The sequence below is a fragment of the Ranitomeya imitator genome, chromosome 3 (genome assembly GCF_032444005.1).
Source record: "Ranitomeya imitator isolate aRanImi1 chromosome 3, aRanImi1.pri, whole genome shotgun sequence".
Taxonomy (NCBI): Eukaryota; Metazoa; Chordata; class Amphibia; order Anura; family Dendrobatidae; genus Ranitomeya; species Ranitomeya imitator.
Window position 1 is genome coordinate 840833979 of NC_091284.1, and position 22749 is coordinate 840856727.

Here is a 22749-nt window from a genome sequence, read left to right on the forward strand (position 1 = left end):
CATCACGCATAAAGCCTCACACCCACACGCATGCAGCCTCACACCCACACGCATGCAGCCTCACACCCACACTATCACGCATGCAGCCTCACACCCACACCATCACGCATGCAGCCTCACACCCACACTCCAGCACGCATTCAGCCTCACACCCACACTCCAGCACAAATGCAGCCTCACACCCACACTCCAGCACGCATGCAGCCTCACACCCACTCCAGCACGCATGCAGCCTCACACCCACTCCAGCACGCATGCAGCCTCGCACCCACACTCAAGCACGCATGCAGCCTCACACCCACTCCAGCACGCATGCAGCCTCACACCCACACTCCAACACGCATGCAGCCTCACACCCACACTCCAGCACGCATGCAGCCTCACACCCACACTCCAGCACGCATGCAGCCTCACACCCACACTCCAGCACGCATGCAGCCTCACACCCACTCCAGCACGCATGCAGCCTCATACCCACTCCAGCACGCATGCAGCCTCACACCCACACTCCAGCACACATTCAGACTCACACCCACACTCCAGCACGCATTCAGACTCATACCCACTCCAGCACGCATGCAGCCTCACACCCACACTCCAGCACATTCAGACTCACACCCACACTCCAGCACGCATTCAGACTCACACCCACACTCCAGCACGCATTCAGACTCACACCCACACTCCAGCACGCATTCAGCCTCACACCCACACTCCAGCACAAATGCAGCCTCACACACCAGCACCCTCACACCAGCATGCATGCAGCATTACACCCACACTCCAGCATTCATGCAGCCTCACAGCAGCATGCATGCACCCACACTCCAGCATGCATGCAGCCGCACACCCACCTTCAGGCATGCATGCAAACGAACACCCACACCGCAGCAAGCAGTGTCCCACCCACCCTCCAGTCCTGGGAATATCTGCCATTGGTATCTGGACACAGAAGTGGATCCCATTGGAACAAGCCACGCCTCTCCCCTGGTGACCACGCCCCATCCTGATCCTGAATGAGGTCAGATACTTCAGTCAAATCCAGAGCTGCATTCACAATTCTGGCAAATGGAGTAAACACATCTTGTGCAGATACAGGGTTAACAGTGAACTATGATAATGGGACTGCAGCACTGGCTGTGACTAGTGTATAACATAACTGAATGCAGCTCTGGCTGTGATTGGAGTATAACATAAGAGAATTCAGCCTCAGCTGTGACTACAACCAGTGGACGTAGTACACGTAACACTGATTGCCAGCCATTCAGCCCCTAGCAGCAGCGCACCTGGGACCCCAGCAGCCCTGGGGCCACTCGGCCGCCCCTGACACCAACGACATTTGGCACAGTAGTGTTATCACAGTGCAGCGCCGTGTATTGCACCTTACACAATCGGGGGACATCTGGTTATTGTGGGTTAGTGTCTGACATTATGAGAACAGCACCGCACCAATCGTTCCTCTACAAAGCGCTCAGTAGGAGCAACTCCGGGCAATGAGCAGAGTGCATGTGGACCTATCCCGGATCGTGAGATCTCCTCCACCCAGGCTTCGAGGAGGCCCAACACCCTGGAGATGATCTCTAGCGTCCATGTGAACCCGTCCCGGATCATGAGATCTCCTCCACCCAGCCCACGAGGAAGCCCGACACCCTGGAGATGATCTCTAGCGTCCATGTGGACCCGTCCCGGATCATGAGGAGACCTCCTCCACCCAGCCCCCGAGGAGGCCCGACACCCTGGAGATGATCTCTAGCGTCCATGTGGACCCGGTCCCGGATCATGAGATCTCCGCCACCCAGCCCCCGAGGAGGCCCGACACCCTGGAGATGATCTCTAGCGTCCATGTGGACCCGTCCCGGATCATGAGATCTCCTCCACCCAGCCCCCGAGGAGGCCCGACACCCTGGAGATGATCTCTAGCGTCCATGTGGACCCGTCCCGGATCATGAGATCTCCGCCACCCAGCCCCCGAGGAGGCCCGACACCCTGGAGATGATCTCTAGCGTCCATGTGGACCCGTCCCGGATCATGAGGAGACCTCCTCCACCCAGCCCCCGAGGAGGCCTGACACCCTGGAGATGATCTCTAGCGTCCATGTGGACCCGTCCCGGATCATGAGGAGACCTCCTCCACCCAGCCCCCGAGGAGGCCTGACACCCTGGAGATGATCTCTAGCGTCCATGTGGACTTCCAGGGTCCTCGCTCTGAACTTCTGATGCCATCTTTGGATGTGGAAACAATAGTGACACGCACCCAACCTATCCCTGCCAGGGGTACGCTCAGCAGAGGCAGTAACGGCAGTCATCATCCCCCTGTGGTGGCGTCATGCAGACCCTCCTGCCCCCTCAGCCCTGTGTGTACTCCATGGCTGAGCTCAGGACATCGGCGTGGACCTTCTGGTGTTTGTTGAGCTCGGACCTCCAGCGGTAGCTCTTGCCGCACTCGGTGCAGGGGTACGGCCGCTCCCCCGTGTGGGTCTTGACGTGGGTGGTGAGGTGCTGCCGCTGGACGAAGCACTTGCCGCACTGCTTACACTTATAGGGCCGCTCGCCCGTGTGGATGCGCTTGTGGATAAGTAAGGCCGTGCGGCGGCGGAAGATTTTGCCGCAGTCGTTACATAAGTTGGCTTTGTCGCCACCCTGGTGGCTCCTCTGATGCTTCAGCAGATCCGAGCTCCGAGCAAAACGTTTATCACACTGGTTACACGAGAAAAGCTTCTCCGGCTGCAGAGGCCGCTGCTCCAGGAAGGGCAGGCCGGGCCGGAAACCGGGCAGGACGTCAGCGGAGGAGTGCGGCTCATCCCCGGGGAAGTCTCGCACCTCACACACCGCCTCTGCTCCGAGCCGGAGGGGATCTTTACAGTCCGAGGACATCTCCAGCTCCTCCACAGGCTTCTCCGGGCTCAGCTCCTTCCCATTCTTACCGATCCAGACCTCGCCTGCAGACAGAAGAACAAAGGATCAGATCCCCGAGCGATCCACCCGAGTGATCCACCCCAGGAACACAAGATCACTGATCAGAGGATTCACCAAGAATTACCCTCCAATCACCTCCAGAGGTGCACTCACTATTCTGCTGTTACATCTCATCCTCCAGTCACCTCTAGAGCTGCAGTAACTATTCTGCTGTTACACCGTGTCTTACTCTCCAGTTGCCTCCAGAGCTGCACTCACTATTCTGCCGTTACATCGTGTCTTATCCCCCAGTCACCTCCAGAGCTGCACTCACTATTCTGCGTTTACATCATGTCTTATTCTCCAGTCGCCTCCAGAGCTGCAGTCACTATTCTACTGTTCCATCATGTCTTATCCTCCAGTCACCTCCAGAGCTGCAGTCACTATTCTTCCGTTACATCATGTCTTATCCTCCAGTCACCTCCAGAGCTGCAGTCACTATTCTTCCATTACATCGTGCCTTCTCCTCCAGCCACCTCAAGAGCTGCACTCACTATTCTGCTGTTACATCAGGACCCCGCCAGTACAGGGATGATAGTGGCAACAAAAGGATCTGCAGCTGTGGATGTGACTGGAGTAGAAGACATGCAGCTTTAGAGGTGACTAGAGACACAGAATAACAGAGATCTTCCCTGATTACAACCTGTGATGTCCAAGACATCGAGATGTAAGAAATCTGCTGCAGCTCCGGACCCCCATGTGTCAGCCATAACTGTATGGGGTCAGTAATTAGAGAACGGAGCCCCCCAGCACCCACCTAGTGACACCAGCGAGTCGGCGCTCTCCTTCATCATGTTCCGGTACAGCTCCTTCTGCCATTCCTCCAAATCCTTCCAGTCATCCGAGAAACACACAGCGACATCATCAAAGGTGACCGCAGCCTGGAGGACGAGAAGGACCGCCCACAGTGACATCACAGCGCAAGGGGAGGGGCTACAGACAGGACTGCGCAAAAGTGATACACAGATACAGAAACAATGCTGTACACAGGACTGTGCAAAAGAGATACACAGATACAGAGACAATGCTGTACACAGAACTGTGCAAAAGTGATACACAGATACAGAGACAATGCTGTACACAGTACTGTGCAAAAGAGATACACAGATACAGAGACAATGCTGTACACAGGACTGTGCAAAAGAGATACACAGATACAGAGACAATGCTGTACACAGTACTGTGCAAAAGTGATACACAGATACAGAGACAATGCTGTACACAGAACTGTGCAAAAGAGATACACAGATACAGAGACAATGCTGTACACAGAACTGTGCAAAAGTGATACACAGATACAGAAACAATGCTGTACACAGAACTGTGCAAAAGAGATACACAGATACAGAGACAATGCTGTACACAGGACTGTGCAAAAGAGATACACAGATACAGAAACAATGCTGTACACAGTACTGTGCAAAAGAGATACACAGATACAGAGACAATGCTGTACACAGGACTGTGCAAAAGTGATACACAGATACAGAGACAATGCTGCACACAGAACTGTGCAAAAGAGATACACAGATACAGAGACAATGCTGTACACAGGACTGGGAAAAAGTGATACACAGATACAGAAACAATGCTGTACACAGTACTGTGCAAAAGAGATACACAGATACAGAGACAATGCTGTACACAGTACTGTGCAAAAGAGATACACAGATACAGAAACAATGCTGTACACAGTACTGTGCAAAAGAGATACACAGATACAGAGACAATGCTGTACACAGGACTGTGCAAAAGAGATACACAGATACAGAGACAATGCTGTACACAGGACTGTGCAAAAGAGATACACAGATACAGAAACAATGCTGTACACAGAACTGTGCAAAAGAGATACACAGATACAGAAACAATGCTGTACACAGTACTGTGCAAAAGAGATACACAGATACAGAGACAATGCTGCACACAGGACTGTGCAAAAGAGATACACAGATACAGAAACAATGCTGTACACAGTACTGTGCAAAAGAGATACACAGATACAGAGACAATGCTGCACACAGGACTGTGCAAAAGAGATACACAGATACAGAAACAATGCTGTACACAGTACTGTGCAAAAGAGATACACAGATACAAAGACAATGCTGTACACAGAACTGTGCAAAAGAGATACACAGATACAGAAACAATGCTGTACACAGGACTGTGCAAAAGAGATACACAGATACAGAAACAATGCTGTACACAGTACTGTGCAAAAGAGATACACAGATACAAAGACAATGCTGTACACAGTACTGTGCAAAAGAGATACACAGATACAGAGACAATGCTGTACACAGAACTGTGCAAAAGAGATACACAGATACAGAAACAATGCTGTACACAGGACTGTGCAAAAGAGATACACAGATACAGAAACAATGCTGTACACAGTACTGTGCAAAAGAGATACACAGATACAGAAACAATGCTGTACACAGGACTGTGCAAAAGAGATACACAGATACAGAAACAATGCTGTACACAGAACTGTGCAAAAGAGATACACAGATACAGAAACAATGCTGTACACAGGACTGTGCAAAAGAGATACACAGATACAGAAACAATGCTGTACACAGTACTGTGCAAAAGAGATACACAGATACAAAGACAATGCTGTACACAGTACTGTGCAAAAGAGATACACAGATACAGGGACAATGCTGTACACAGAACTGTGCAAAAGAGATACACAGATACAGAAACAATGCTGTACACAGGACTGTGCAAAAGAGATACACAGATACAGAAACAATGCTGTACACAGTACTGTGCAAAAGAGATACACAGATACAAAGACAATGCTGTACACAGTACTGTGCAAAAGAGATACACAGATACAGAGACAATGCTGTACACAGGACTGTGCAAAAGAGATACACAGATACAGAAACAATGCTGTACACAGGACTGTGCAAAAGAGATACACAGATACAGAGACAATGCTGTACACAGGACTGTGCAAAAGAGATACACAGATACAGAAACAATGCTGTACACAGTACTGTGCAAAAGAGATACACAGATACAAAGACAATGCTGTACACAGTACTGTGCAAAAGAGATACACAGATACAGAGACAATGCTGTACACAGGACTGTGCAAAAGAGATACACAGATACAGAAACAATGCTGTACACAGTACTGTGCAAAAGAGATACACAGATACAGAAACAATGCTGTACACAGAACTGTGCAAAAGAGATACACAGATACAGAGACAATGCTGTACACAGAACTGTGCAAAAGAGATACACAGATACAGAAACAATGCTGTACACAGAACTGTGCAAAAGAGATACACAGATACAGAAACAATGCTGTACACAGTACTGTGCAAAAGAGATACACAGATACAAAGACAATGCTGTACACAGTACTGTGCAAAAGAGATACACAGATACAGAAACAATGCTGTACACAGGACTGTGCAAAAGAGATACACAGATACAGAAACAATGCTGTACACAGAACTGTGCAAAAGAGATACACAGATACAAAGACAATGCTGCACACAGGACTGTGCAAAAGAGATACACAGATACAGAGACAATGCTGCACACAGGACTGTGCAAAAGAGATACACAGATACAGAAACAATGCTGTACACAGTACTGTGCAAAAGAGATACACAGATACAGAAACAATGCTGTACACAGAACTGTGCAAAAGAGATACACAGATACAGAGACAATGCTGTACACAGAACTGTGCAAAAGAGATACACAGATACAAAGACAATGCTGCACACAGGACTGTGCAAAAGAGATACACAGATACAGAGACAATGCTGCACACAGGACTGTGCAAAAGAGATACACAGATACAGAGACAATGCTGCACACAGGACTGTGCAAAAGAGATACACAGATACAGAAACAATGCTGTACACAGGACTGTGCAAAAGAGATACACAGATACAAAGACAATGCTGCACACAGGACTGTGCAAAAGAGATACACAGATACAGAAACAATGCTGTACACAGGACTGTGCAAAAGAGATACACAGATACAGAGACAATGCTGTACACAGTACTGTGCAAAAGAGATACACAGATACAGAAACAATGCTGTACACAGAACTGTGCAAAAGTGATACACAGATACAGAGACAATGCTGTACACAGGACTGTGCAAAAGAGATACACAGATACAGAAACAATGCTGTACACAGGACTGTGCAAAAGTGATACACAGATACAGAGACAATGCTGTACACAGGACTGTGCAAAAGAGATACACAGATACAGAAACAATGCTGTACACAGGACTGTGCAAAAGTGATACACAGATACAGAGACAATGCTGTACACAGGACTGTGCAAAAGAGATACAGAGATACAGAAACAATGCTGTACACAGAACTGTGCAAAAGAGATACACAGATACAGAGACAATGCTGTACACAGGACTGTGCAAAAGAGATACACAGATACAGAGACAATGCTGTACACAGGACTGTGCAAAAGAGATACACAGATACAGAAACAATGCTGTACACAGGACTGTGCAAAAGAGATACACAGATACAGAAACAATGCTGTACACAGGACTGTGCAAAAGTGATACACAGATACAGAAACAATGCTGTACACAGGACTGTGCAAAAGAGATACACAGATACAGAAACAATGCTGTACACAGGACTGTGCAAAAGAGATACACAGATACAGAAACAATGCTGTACACAGGACTGTGCAAAAGTGATACACAGATACAGAGACAATGCTGTACACAGGACTGTGCAAAAGAGATACAGAGATACAGAAACAATGCTGTACACAGAACTGTGCAAAAGAGATACACAGATACAGAGACAATGCTGTACACAGTACTGTGCAAAAGAGATACACAGATACAAAGACAATGCTGTACACAGTACTGTGCAAAAGAGATACACAGATACAGAGACAATGCTGTACACAGGACTGTGCAAAAGAGATACACAGATACAGAAACAATGCTGTACACAGTACTGTGCAAAAGAGATACACAGATACAAAGACAATGCTGCACACAGGACTGTGCAAAAGAGATACACAGATACAGAAACAATGCTGTACACAGGACTGTGCAAAAGAGATACACAGATACAGAGACAATGCTGTACACAGGACTGTGCAAAAGAGATACACAGATACAGAAACAATGCTGTACACAGTACTGTGCAAAAGAGATACACAGATACAGAGACAATGCTGTACACAGGACTGTGCAAAAGAGATACACAGATACAGAAACAATGCTGTACACAGGACTGTGCAAAAGTGATACACAGATACAGAGACAATGCTGTACACAGGACTGTGCAAAAGAGATACACAGATACAGAGACAATGCTGTACACAGGACTGTGCAAAAGAGATACAGAGATACAGAAACAATGCTGTACACAGAACTGTGCAAAAGTGATACACAGATACAGAGACAATGCTGCACACAGGACTGTGCAAAAGAGATACACAGATACAGAGACAATGCTGTACACAGGACTGTGCAAAAGAGATACACAGATACAGAAACAATGCTGTACACAGGACTGTGCAAAAGTGATACACAGATACAGAGACAATGCTGTACACAGGACTGTGCAAAAGAGATACACAGATACAGAGACAATGCTGTACACAGGACTGTGCAAAAGAGATACAGAGATACAGAAACAATGCTGTACACAGAACTGTGCAAAAGAGATACACAGATACAGAGACAATGCTGTACACAGGACTGTGCAAAAGAGATACACAGATACAGAAACAATGCTGTACACAGGACTGTGCAAAAGTGATACACAGATACAGAGACAATGCTGTACACAGGACTGTGCAAAAGAGATACACAGATACAGAGACAATGCTGTACACAGAACTGTGCAAAAGAGATACACAGATACAGAGACAATGCTGCACACAGGACTGTGCAAAAGAGATACACAGATACAGAAACAATGCTGTACACAGGACTGTGCAAAAGTGATACACAGATACAGAGACAATGCTGTACACAGGACTGTGCAAAAGAGATACAGAGATACAGAAACAATGCTGTACACAGGACTGTGCAAAAGAGATACACAGATACAGAGACAATGCTGTACACAGGACTGTGCAAAAGAGATACACAGATACAGAGACAATGCTGTACACAGGACTGTGCAAAAGAGATACAGAGATACAGAAACAATGCTGTACACAGGACTGTGCAAAAGAGATACACAGATACAGAGACAATGCTGTACACAGGACTGTGCAAAAGAGATACACAGATACAGAAACAATGCTGTACACAGGACTGTGCAAAAGTGATACACAGATACAGAGACAATGCTGTACACAGGACTGTGCAAAAGAGATACACAGATACAGAGACAATGCTGTACACAGGACTGTGCAAAAGAGATACAGAGATACAGAAACAATGCTGTACACAGAACTGTGCAAAAGAGATACACAGATACAGAGACAATGCTGTACACAGGACTGTGCAAAAGAGATACACAGATACAGAAACAATGCTGTACACAGGACTGTGCAAAAGTGATACACAGATACAGAGACAATGCTGTACACAGGACTGTGCAAAAGAGATACACAGATACAGAGACAATGCTGTACACAGAACTGTGCAAAAGAGATACACAGATACAGAGACAATGCTGCACACAGGACTGTGCAAAAGAGATACACAGATACAGAGACAATGCTGTACACAGGACTGTGCAAAAGAGATACACAGATACAGAAACAATGCTGTACACAGAACTGTGCAAAAGAGATACACAGATACAGAGACAATGCTGCACACAGGACTGTGCAAAAGAGATACACAGATACAGAAACAATGCTGTACACAGTACTGTGCAAAAGAGATACACAGATACAAAGACAATGCTGCACACAGGACTGTGCAAAAGAGATACACAGATACAGAAACAATGCTGTACACAGTACTGTGCAAAAGAGATACACAGATACAGAGACAATGCTGTACACAGGACTGTGCAAAAGAGATACACAGATACAGAAACAATGCTGTACACAGGACTGTGCAAAAGTGATACACAGATACAGAGACAATGCTGTACACAGGACTGTGCAAAAGAGATACACAGATACAGAAACAATGCTGTACACAGGACTGTGCAAAAGTGATACACAGATACAGAGACAATGCTGTACACAGGACTGTGCAAAAGAGATACAGAGATACAGAAACAATGCTGTACACAGGACTGTGCAAAAGAGATACACAGATACAGAGACAATGCTGTACACAGGACTGTGCAAAAGAGATACACAGATACAGAGACAATGCTGTACACAGGACTGTGCAAAAGAGATACACAGATACAGAAACAATGCTGTACACAGGACTGTGCAAAAGAGATACACAGATACAGAAACAATGCTGTACACAGGACTGTGCAAAAGTGATACACAGATACAGAGACAATGCTGTACACAGGACTGTGCAAAAGAGATACACAGATACAGAAACAATGCTGTACACAGGACTGTGCAAAAGTGATACACAGATACAGAGACAATGCTGTACACAGGACTGTGCAAAAGAGATACAGAGATACAGAAACAATGCTGTACACAGAACTGTGCAAAAGAGATACACAGATACAGAGACAATGCTGTACACAGTACTGTGCAAAAGTGATACACAGATACAAAAACAATGCTGTACACAGGACTGTGCAAAAGAGATACACAGATACAGAAACAATGCTGTACACAGAACTGTGCAAAAGTGATACACAGATACAGAGACAATGCTGCACACAGAACTGTGCAAAAGAGATACACAGATACAGAGACAATGCTGTACACAGGACTGTGCAAAAGAGATACACAGATACAGAGACAATGCTGTACACAGTACTGTGCAAAAGAGATACAGAGATACAGAGACAATGCTGTACACAGTACTGTGCAAAAGTGATACACAGATACAGAGACAATGCTGTACACAGGACTGTGCAAAAGTGATACACAGATACAGAGACAATGCTGCACACAGAACTGTGCAAAAGAGATACACAGATACAGAGACAATGCTGTACACAGGACTGTGCAAAAGAGATACACAGATACAGAGACAATGCTGTACACAGGACTGTGCAAAAGTGATACACAGATACAAAAACAATGCTGTACACAGTACTGTGCAAAAGAGATACACAGATACAGAGACAATGCTGTACACAGGACTGTGCAAAAGAGATACACAGATACAGAGACAATGCTGTACACAGGACTGTGCAAAAGAGATACACAGATACAGAGACAATGCCGTACACAGGACTGTGCAAAAGAGATACACAGATACAGAGACAATGCTGTACACAGGACTGTGCAAAAGAGATACACAGATACAGAAACAATGCTGTACACAGGACTGTGCAAAAGTGATACACAGATACAGAGACAATGCTGTACACAGAACTGTGCAAAAGAGATACACAGATACAGAGACAATGCTGTACACAGGACTGTGCAAAAGAGATACAGAGATACAGAAACAATGCTGTACACAGGACTGTGCAAAAGAGATACACAGATACAGAGACAATGCTGTACACAGAACTGTGCAAAAGAGATACACAGATACAGAGACAATGCTGTACACAGAACTGTGCAAAAGTGATACACAGATACAAAAACAATGCTGTACACAGGACTGTGCAAAAGAGATACACAGATACAGAAACAATGCTGTACACAGGACTGTGCAAAAGTGATACACAGATACAGAGACAATGCTGTACACAGGACTGTGCAAAAGAGATACACAGATACAGAGACAATGCTGTACACAGAACTGTGCAAAAGAGATACACAGATACAGAGACAATGCTGCACACAGAACTGTGCAAAAGAGATACACAGATACAGAGACAATGCTGTACACAGGACTGTGCAAAAGAGATACACAGATACAGAGACAATGCTGTACACAGGACTGTGCAAAAGTGATACACAGATACAGAGACAATGCTGTACACAGGACTGTGCAAAAGAGATACACAGATACAGAGACAATGCTGTACACAGGACTGTGCAAAAGAGATACACAGATACAGAAACAATGCTGTACACAGGACTGTGCAAAAGAGATACACAGATACAGAAACAATGCTGTACACAGGACTGTGCAAAAGAGATACACAGATACAGAGACAATGCTGTACACAGGACTGTGCAAAAGAGATACACAGATACAGAGACAATGCTGTACACAGTACTGTGCAAAAGAGATACACAGATACAGAGACAATGCTGTACACAGGACTGTGCAAAAGAGATACACAGATACAGAGACAATGCTGTACACAGGACTGTGCAAAAGAGATACACAGATACAGAGACAATGCTGTACACAGGACTGTGCAAAAGAGATACACAGATACAGAGACAATGCTGTACACAGTACTGTGCAAAAGAGATACACAGATACAGAGACAATGCTGTACACAGGACTGTGCAAAAGAGATACACAGATACAGAGACAATGCTGTACACAGTACTGTGCAAAAGAGATACACAGATACAGAAACAATGCTGTACACAGTACTGTGCAAAAGAGATACACAGATACAGAGACAATGCTGTACACAGGACTGTGCAAAAGAGATACACAGATACAGAAACAATGCTGTACACAGTACTGTGCAAAAGAGATACACAGATACAGAGACAATGCTGTACACAGGACTGTGCAAAAGAGATACACAGATACAGAGACAATGCTGTACACAGTACTGTGCAAAAGAGATACACAGATACAGAGACAATGCTGTACACAGGACTGTGCAAAAGAGATACACAGATACAGAGACAATGCTGTACACAGGACTGTGCAAAAGAGATACACAGATACAGAGACAATGCTGTACACAGGACTGTGCAAAAGAGATACACAGATACAGAAACAATGCTGTACACAGGACTGTGCAAAAGAGATACACAGATACAGAGACAATGCTGTACACAGGACTGTGCAAAAGAGATACACAGATACAGAGACAATGCTGTACACAGTACTGTGCAAAAGAGATACACAGATACAGAGACAATGCTGTACACAGAACTGTGCAAAAGTGATACACAGATACAAAAACAATGCTGTACACAGGACTGTGCAAAAGAGATACACAGATACAGAAACAATGCTGTACACAGTACTGTGCAAAAGAGATACACAGATACAGAGACAATGCTGTACACAGTACTGTGCAAAAGAGATACACAGATACAGAGACAATGCTGTACACAGAACTGTGCAAAAGTGATACACAGATACAGAGACAATGCTGTACACAGAACTGTGCAAAAGAGATACACAGATACAGAAACAATGCTGTACACAGAACTGTGCAAAAGTGATACACAGATACAGAGACAATGCTGTACACAGAACTGTGCAAAAGTGATACACAGATACAAAAACAATGCTGTACACAGGACTGTGCAAAAGAGATACACAGATACAGAAACAATGCTGTACACAGGACTGTGCAAAAGTGATACACAGATACAGAGACAATGCTGTACACAGAACTGTGCAAAAGAGATACACAGATACAGAAACAATGCTGTACACAATACTGTGCAAAAGAGATACACAGATACAGAGACAATGCTGTACACAGAACTGTGCAAAAGTGATACACAGATACAGAGACAATGCTGTACACAGAACTGTGCAAAAGTGATACACAGATACAGAGACAATGCTGTACACAGGACTGTGCAAAAGTGATACACAGATACAGAGACAATGCTGTACACAGAACTGTGCAAAAGAGATACACAGATACAGAGACAATGCTGTACACAGGACTGTGCAAAAGAGATACACAGATACAGAAACAATGCTGTACACAGTACTGTGCAAAAGAGATACACAGATACAGAGACAATGCTGTACACAGAACTGTGCAAAAGTGATACACAGATACAGAGACAATGCTGTACACAGAACTGTGCAAAAGAGATACACAGATACAGAGACAATGCTGTACACAGGACTGTGCAAAAGTGATACACAGATACAGAGACAATGCTGTACACAGGACTGTGCAAAAGAGATACACAGATACAGAGACAATGCTGTACACAGTACTGTGCAAAAGAGATACACAGATACAGGGACAATGCTGTACACAGAACTGTGCAAAAGAGATACACAGATACAGAGACAATGCTGTACACAGGACTGTGCAAAAGTGATACACAGATACAGAAACAATGCTGTACACAGAACTGTGCAAAAGAGATACACAGATACAGAGACAATGCTGTACACAGGACTGTGCAAAAGTGATACACAGATACAGAAACAATGCTGTACACAGAACTGTGCAAAAGTGATACACAGATACAGAGACAATGCTGTACACAGAACTGTGCAAAAGTGATACACAGATACAGAGACAATGCTGTACACAGGACTGTGCAAAAGTGATACACAGATACAGAAACAATGCTGTACACAGAACTGTGCAAAAGAGATACACAGATACAGAGACAATGCTGTACACAGGACTGTGCAAAAGTGATACACAGATACAGAAACAATGCTGTACACAGAACTGTGCAAAAGTGATACACAGATACAGAGACAATGCTGTACACAGAACTGTGCAAAAGTGATACACAGATACAGAGACAATGCTGTACACAGGACTGTGCAAAAGAGATACACAGATACAGAGACAATGCTGTACACAGGACTGTGCAAAAGAGATACACAGATACAGAAACAATGCTGTACACAGTACTGTGCAAAAGAGATACACAGATACAGAGACAATGCTGTACACAGGACTGTGCAAAAGAGATACACAGATACAGAGACAATGCTGTACACAGGACTGTGCAAAAGAGATACACAGATACAGAAACAATGCTGTACACAGGACTGTGCAAAAGAGATACACAGATACAGAGACAATGCTGCACACAGGACTGTGCAAAAGAGATACACAGATACAGAAACAATGCTGCACACAGGACTGTGCAAAAGTGATACACAGATACAGAGACAATGCTGCACACAGGACTGTGCAAAAGTGATACACAGATACAGAAACAATGCTGCACACAGTACTGTGCAAAAGAGATACACAGATACAGAGACAATGCTGCACACAGGACTGTGCAAAAGTGATACACAGATACAGAAACAATGCTGCACACAGTACTGTGCAAAAGTGATACACAGATACAGAGACAATGCTGCACACAGGACTGTGCAAAAGTGATACACAGATACAGAAACAATGCTGCACACAGTACTGTGCAAAAGAGATACACAGATACAGAGACAATGCTGTACACAGTACTGTGCAAAAGAGATACACAGATACAGAGACAATGCTGCACACAGGACTGTGCAAAAGTGATACACAGATACAGAAACAATGCTGCACACAGTACTGTGCAAAAGAGATACACAGATACAGAGACAATGCTGTACACAGAACTGTGCAAAAGAGATACACAGATACAGAAACAATGCTGCACACAGTACTGGGAAAAAGAGATACACAGATACAGAGACAATGCTGTACACAGAACTGTGCAAAAGAGATACACAGATACAGAGACAATGCTGTACACAGTACTGTGCAAAAGAGATACACAGATACAGAGACAATGCTGTACACAGGACTGTGCAAAAGAGATACACAGATACAGGGACAATGCTGTACACAGAACTGTGCAAAAGTGATACACAGATACAGAAACAATGCTGTACACAGGACTGTGCAAAAGAGATACACAGATACAGAGACAATGCTGTACACAGAACTGTGCAAAAGAGATACACAGATACAGAGACAATGCTGTACACAGTACTGTGCAAAAGTGATACACAGATACAGAAACAATGCTGTACACAGGACTGTGCAAAAGAGATACACAGATACAGAGACAATGCTGTACACAGTACTGTGCAAAAGAGATACACAGATACAGAGACAATGCTGTACACAGAACTGTGCAAAAGAGATACACAGATACAGAGACAATGCTGCACACAGAACTGTGCAAAAGAGATACACAGATACAGAGACAATGCTGTACACAGAACTGTGCAAAAGAGATACACAGATACAGAGACAATGCTGTACACAGAACTGTGCAAAAGAGATACACAGATACAGAGACAATGCTGTACACAGAACTGTGCAAAAGAGATACACAGATACAGAAACAATGCTGCACACAGTACTGTGCAAAAGAGATACACAGATACAGAGACAATGCTGCACACAGAACTGTGCAAAAGAGATACACAGATACAGAGACAATGCTGTACACAGAACTGTGCAAAAGAGATACACAGATACAGAGACAATACTGTACACAGGACTGTGCAAAAGAGATACACAGATACAGAAACAATGCTGCACACAGTACTGTGCAAAAGAGATACACAGATACAGAGACAATGCTGTACACAGAACTGTGCAAAAGAGATACACAGATACAGAGACAATGCTGTACACAGAACTGTGCAAAAGAGATACACAGATACAGAAACAATGCTGCACACAGTACTGTGCAAAAGAGATACACAGATACAGAGACAATGCTGCACACAGAACTGTGCAAAAGAGATACACAGATACAGAGACAATGCTGTACACAGAACTGTGCAAAAGAGATACACAGATACAGAGACAATGCTGTACACAGAACTGTGCAAAAGAGATACACAGATACAGGGACAATGCTGTACACAGAACTGTGCAAAAGTGATACACAGATACAGAAACAATGCTGTACACAGGACTGTGCAAAAGAGATACACAGATACAGAGACAATGCTGTACACAGAACTGTGCAAAAGAGATACACAGATACAGAGACAATGCTGTACACAGTACTGTGCAAAAGTGATACACAGATACAGAAACAATGCTGTACACAGGACTGTGCAAAAGAGATACACAGATACAGAGACAATGCTGTACACAGAACTGTGCAAAAGAGATACACAGATACAGAAACAATGCTGCACACAGTACTGTGCAAAAGAGATACACAGATACAGAGACAATGCTGCACACAGAACTGTGCAAAAGAGATACACAGATACAGAGACAATGCTGTACACAGAACTGTGCAAAAGAGATACACAGATACAGAGACAATGCTGTACACAGAACTGTGCAAAAGAGATACACAGATACAGAAACAATGCTGTACACAGAACTGTGCAAAAGAGATACACAGATACAGAGACAATGCTGTACACAGTACTGTGCAAAAGTGATACACAGATACAGAAACAATGCTGTACACAGGACTGTGCAAAAGAGATACACAGATACAGAGACAATGCTGTACACAGAACTGTGCAAAAGAGATACACAGATACAGAGACAATGCTGTACACAGTACTGTGCAAAAGTGATACACAGATACAGAAACAATGCTGTACACAGGACTGTGCAAAAGAGATACACAGATACAGAGACAATGCTGTACACAGTACTGTGCAAAAGAGATACACAGATACAGAGACAATGCTGTACACAGAACTGTGCAAAAGAGATACACAGATACAGAAACAATGCTGCACACAGTACTGTGCAAAAGAGATACACAGATACAGAGACAATGCTGCACACAGAACTGTGCAAAAGAGATACACAGATACAGAGACAATGCTGTACACAGAACTGTGCAAAAGAGATACACAGATACAGAGACAATGCTGTACACAGAACTGTGCAAAAGAGATACACAGATACAGAAACAATGCTGCACACAGTACTGTGCAAAAGAGATACACAGATACAGAGACAATGCTGCACACAGAACTGTGCAAAAGAGATACACAGATACAGAGACAATGCTGTACACAGAACTGTGCAAAAGAGATACACAGATACAGAGACAATACTGTACACAGGACTGTGCAAAAGAGATACACAGATACAGGGACAATGCTGTACACAGAACTGTGCAAAAGTGATACACAGATACAGAAACAATGCTGTACACAGGACTGTGCAAAAGAGATACACAGATACAGAGACAATGCTGTACACAGAACTGTGCAAAAGAGATACACAGATACAGAAACAATGCTGTACACAGGACTGTGCAAAAGAGATACACAGATACAGAAACAATGCTGTACACAGGACTGTGCAAAAGAGATACACAGATACAGAGACAATGCTGTACACAGAACTGTGCAAAAGAGATACACAGATACAGAAACAATGCTGTACACAGTACTGTGCAAAAGAGATACACAGATACAGAAACAATGCTGTACACAGGACTGTGCAAAAGAGATACACAGATACAGAGACAATGCTGTACACAGAACTGTGCAAAAGAGATACACAGATACAGAAACAATGCTGCACACAGTACTGTGCAAAAGAGATACACAGATACAGAGACAATGCTGCACACAGAACTGTGCAAAAGAGATACACAGATACAGAGACAATGCTGTACACAGAACTGTGCAAAAGAGATACACAGATACAGAGACAATGCTGTACACAGAACTGTGCAAAAGAGATACACAGATACAGAGACAATACTGTACACAGGACTGTGCAAAAGAGATACACAGATACAGGGACAATGCTGTACACAGAACTGTGCAAAAGTGATACACAGATACAGAAACAATGCTGTACACAGGACTGTGCAAAAGAGATACACAGATACAGAGACAATGCTGTACACAGAACTGTGCAAAAGAGATACACAGATACAGAAACAATGCTGTACACAGGACTGTGCAAAAGAGATACACAGATACAGAAACAATGCTGTACACAGGACTGTGCAAAAGAGATACACAGATACAGAAACAATGCTGTACACAGGACTGTGCAAAAGAGATACACAGATACAGGGACAATGCTGTACACAGAACTGTGCAAAAGTGATACACAGATACAGAAACAATGCTGTACACAGGACTGTGCAAAAGAGATACACAGATACAGAGACAATGCTGTACACAGAACTGTGCAAAAGAGATACACAGATACAGAAACAATGCTGTACACAGTACTGTGCAAAAGAGATACACAGATACAGAGACAATGCTGCACACAGGACTGTGCAAAAGAGATACACAGATACAGAAACAATGCTGCACACAGGACTGTGCAAAAGAGATACACAGATACAGAGACAATGCTGTACACAGAACTGTGCAAAAGAGATACACAGATACAGAAACAATGCTGTACACAGGACTGTGCAAAAGAGATACACAGATACAGAAACAATGCTGCACACAGGACTGTGCAAAAGAGATACACAGATACAGAGACAATGCTGTACACAGAACTGTGCAAAAGAGATACACAGATACAGAAACAATGCTGTACACAGGACTGTGCAAAAGAGATACACAGATACAGAGACAATGCTGTACACAGAACTGTGCAAAAGAGATACACAGATACAGAAACAATGCTGTACACAGGACTGTGCAAAAGAGATACACAGATACAGAGACAATGCTGTACACAGGACTGTGCAAAAGAGATACACAGATACAGAGACAATGCTGTACACAGGACTGTGCAAAAGAGATACACAGATACAGAGACAATGCTGTACACAGTACTGTGCAAAAGAGATACACAGATACAGAGACAATGCTGTACACAGAACTGTGCAAAAGAGATACACAGATACAGAGACAATGCTGTACACAGGACTGTGCAAAAGAGATACACAGATACAGAAACAATGCTGCACACAGGACTGTGCAAAAGAGATACACAGATACAGAGACAATGCTGTACACAGAACTGTGCAAAAGAGATACACAGATACAGAGACAATGCTGTACACAGGACTGTGCAAAAGAGATACACAGATACAGAGACAATGCTGTACACAGGACTGTGCAAAAGAGATACACAGATACAGAAACAATGCTGTACACAGGACTGTGCAAAAGAGATACACAGATACAGAGACAATGCTGTACACAGAACTGTGCAAAAGTGATACACAGATACAGAAACAATGCTGTACACAGGACTGTGCAAAAGAGATACACAGATACAGAGACAATGCTGTACACAGAACTGTGCAAAAGAGATACACAGATACAGAAACAATGCTGTACACAGTACTGTGCAAAAGAGATACACAGATACAGAGACAATGCTGCACACAGGACTGTGCAAAAGAGATACACAGATACAGAAACAATGCTGCACACAGGACTGTGCAAAAGAGATACACAGATACAGAGACAATGCTGCACACAGGACTGTGCAAAAGAGATACACAGATACAGAAACAATGCTGCACACAGGACTGTGCAAAAGAGATACACAGATACAGAGACAATGCTGTACACAGAACTGTGCAAAAGAGATACACAGATACAGAAACAATGCTGTACACAGGACTGTGCAAAAGAGATACACAGATACAGAAACAATGCTGTACACAGGACTGTGCAAAAGAGATACACAGATACAGAGACAATGCTGTACACAGGACTGTGCAAAAGAGATACACAGATACAGAGACAATGCTGTACACAGGACTGTGCAAAAGAGATACACAGATACAGAGACAATGCTGTACACAGTACTGTGCAAAAGAGATACACAGATACAGAGACAATGCTGTACACAGAACTGTGCAAAAGAGATACACAGATACAGAGACAATGCTGTACACAGGACTGTGCAAAAGAGATACACAGATACAGAAACAATGCTGCACACAGGACTGTGCAAAAGAGATACACAGATACAGAGACAATGCTGTACACAGAACTGTGCAAAAGAGATACACAGATACAGAGACAATGCTGTACACAGGACTGTGCAAAAGAGATACACAGATACAGAGACAATGCTGTACACAGAACTGTGCAAAAGAGATACACAGATACAGAGACAATGCTGTACACAGGACTGTGCAAAAGAGATACACAGATACAGAGACAATGCTGTACACAGGACTGTGCAAAAGAGATACACAGATACAGAAACAATGCTGCACACAGGACTGTGCAAAAGAGATACACAGATACAGAGACAATGCTGTACACAGAACTGTGCAAAAGAGATACACAGATACAGAGACAATGCTGTACACAGGACTGTGCAAAAGAGATACACAGATACAGAGACAATGCTGTACACAGAACTGTGCAAAAGAGATACACAGATACAGAGACAATGCTGTACACAGGACTGTGCAAAAGAGATACACAGATACAGAAACAATGCTGTACACAGGACTGTGCAAAAGAGATACACAGATACAGAGACAATGCTGTACACAGAACTGTGCAAAAGAGATACACAGATACAGAGACAATGCCGTACACAGGACTGTGCAAAAGAGATACACAGATACAGAGACAATGCTGTACACAGAACTGTGCAAAAGAGATACACAGATACAGAGACAATGCTGTACACAGGACTGTGCAAAAGAGATACACAGATACAGAGACAATGCTGTACACAGAACTGTGCAAAAGAGATACACAGATACAGAGACAATGCTGTACACAGGACTGTGCAAAAGAGATACACAGATACAGAAACAATGCTGTACACAGGACTGTGCAAAAGAGATACACAGATACAGAGACAATGCTGTACACAGAACTGTGCAAAAGAGATACACAGATACAGAGACAATGCTGTACACAGGACTGTGCAAAAGAGATACACAGATACAGAGACAATGCTGTACACAGGACTGTGCAAAAGAGATACACAGATACAGAGACAATGCTGTACACAGAACTGTGCAAAAGAGATACACAGATACAGAAACAATGCTGCACACAGGACTGTGCAAAAGAGATACACAGATACAGAGACAATGCTGTACACAGAACTGTGCAAAAGAGATACACAGATACAGAGACAATGCTGTACACAGGACTGTGCAAAAGAGATACACAGATACAGAGACAATGCTGTACACAGAACTGTGCAAAAGAGATACACAGATACAGAAACAATGCTGTACACAGGACTGTGCAAAAGAGATACACAGATACAGAGACAATGCTGTACACAGAACTGTGCAAAAGAGATACACAGATACAGAGACAATGCTGTACACAGAACTGTGCAAAAGAGATACACAGATACAGAGACAATGCTGTACACAGAACTGTGCAAAAGAGATACACAGATACAGAGACAATGCTGTACACAGAACTGTGCAAAAGAGATACACAGATACAGAGACAATGCTGTACACAGGACTGTGCAAAAGAGATACACAGATACAGAGACAATGCCGTACACAGAACTGTGCAAAAGAGATACACAGATACAGAAACAATGCTGCACACAGGACTGTGCAAAAGAGATACACAGATACAGAGACAATGCCGTACACAGAACTGTGCAAAAGAGATACACAGATACAGAGACAATGCTGTACACAGGACTGTGCAAAAGAGATACACAGATACAGAGACAATGCCGTACACAGAACTGTGCAAAAGAGATACACAGATACAGAAACAATGCTGCACACAGGACTGTGCAAAAGAGATACACAGATACAGAGACAATGCCGTACACAGAACTGTGCAAAAGAGATACACAGATACAGAGACAATGCTGTACACAGAACTGTGCAAAAGAGATACACAGATACAGAGACAATGCTGTACACAGAACTGTGCAAAAGAGATACACAGATACAGAGACAATGCTGTACACAGAACTGTGCAAAAGAGATACACAGATACAGAAACAATGCTGTACACAGGACTG

The 22749-nt window shown here is 43.8% G+C and overlaps 1 protein-coding gene across 1 annotated transcript in view; it reads right to left on the minus strand.

Annotated features, from left to right (window-relative positions):
* Positions 1 to 1355: 1355 nt before the first annotated feature.
* The window catches only part of LOC138671428 (zinc finger protein 585A-like), an 81144-nt gene continuing 59750 nt past the window's right edge, over positions 1356 to 22749 (minus strand). Inside the window, exons 11-12 of the mRNA XM_069759594.1 lie at positions 3712 to 3835; positions 1356 to 2938 (exon numbers count right to left, since the gene is read on the minus strand). Of these exons, the coding sequence (XP_069615695.1) occupies positions 2346 to 2938; positions 3712 to 3835 (717 nt within the window). The 3' untranslated portion in view covers positions 1356 to 2345. The remainder of the gene's footprint in view (positions 2939 to 3711; positions 3836 to 22749) is intronic.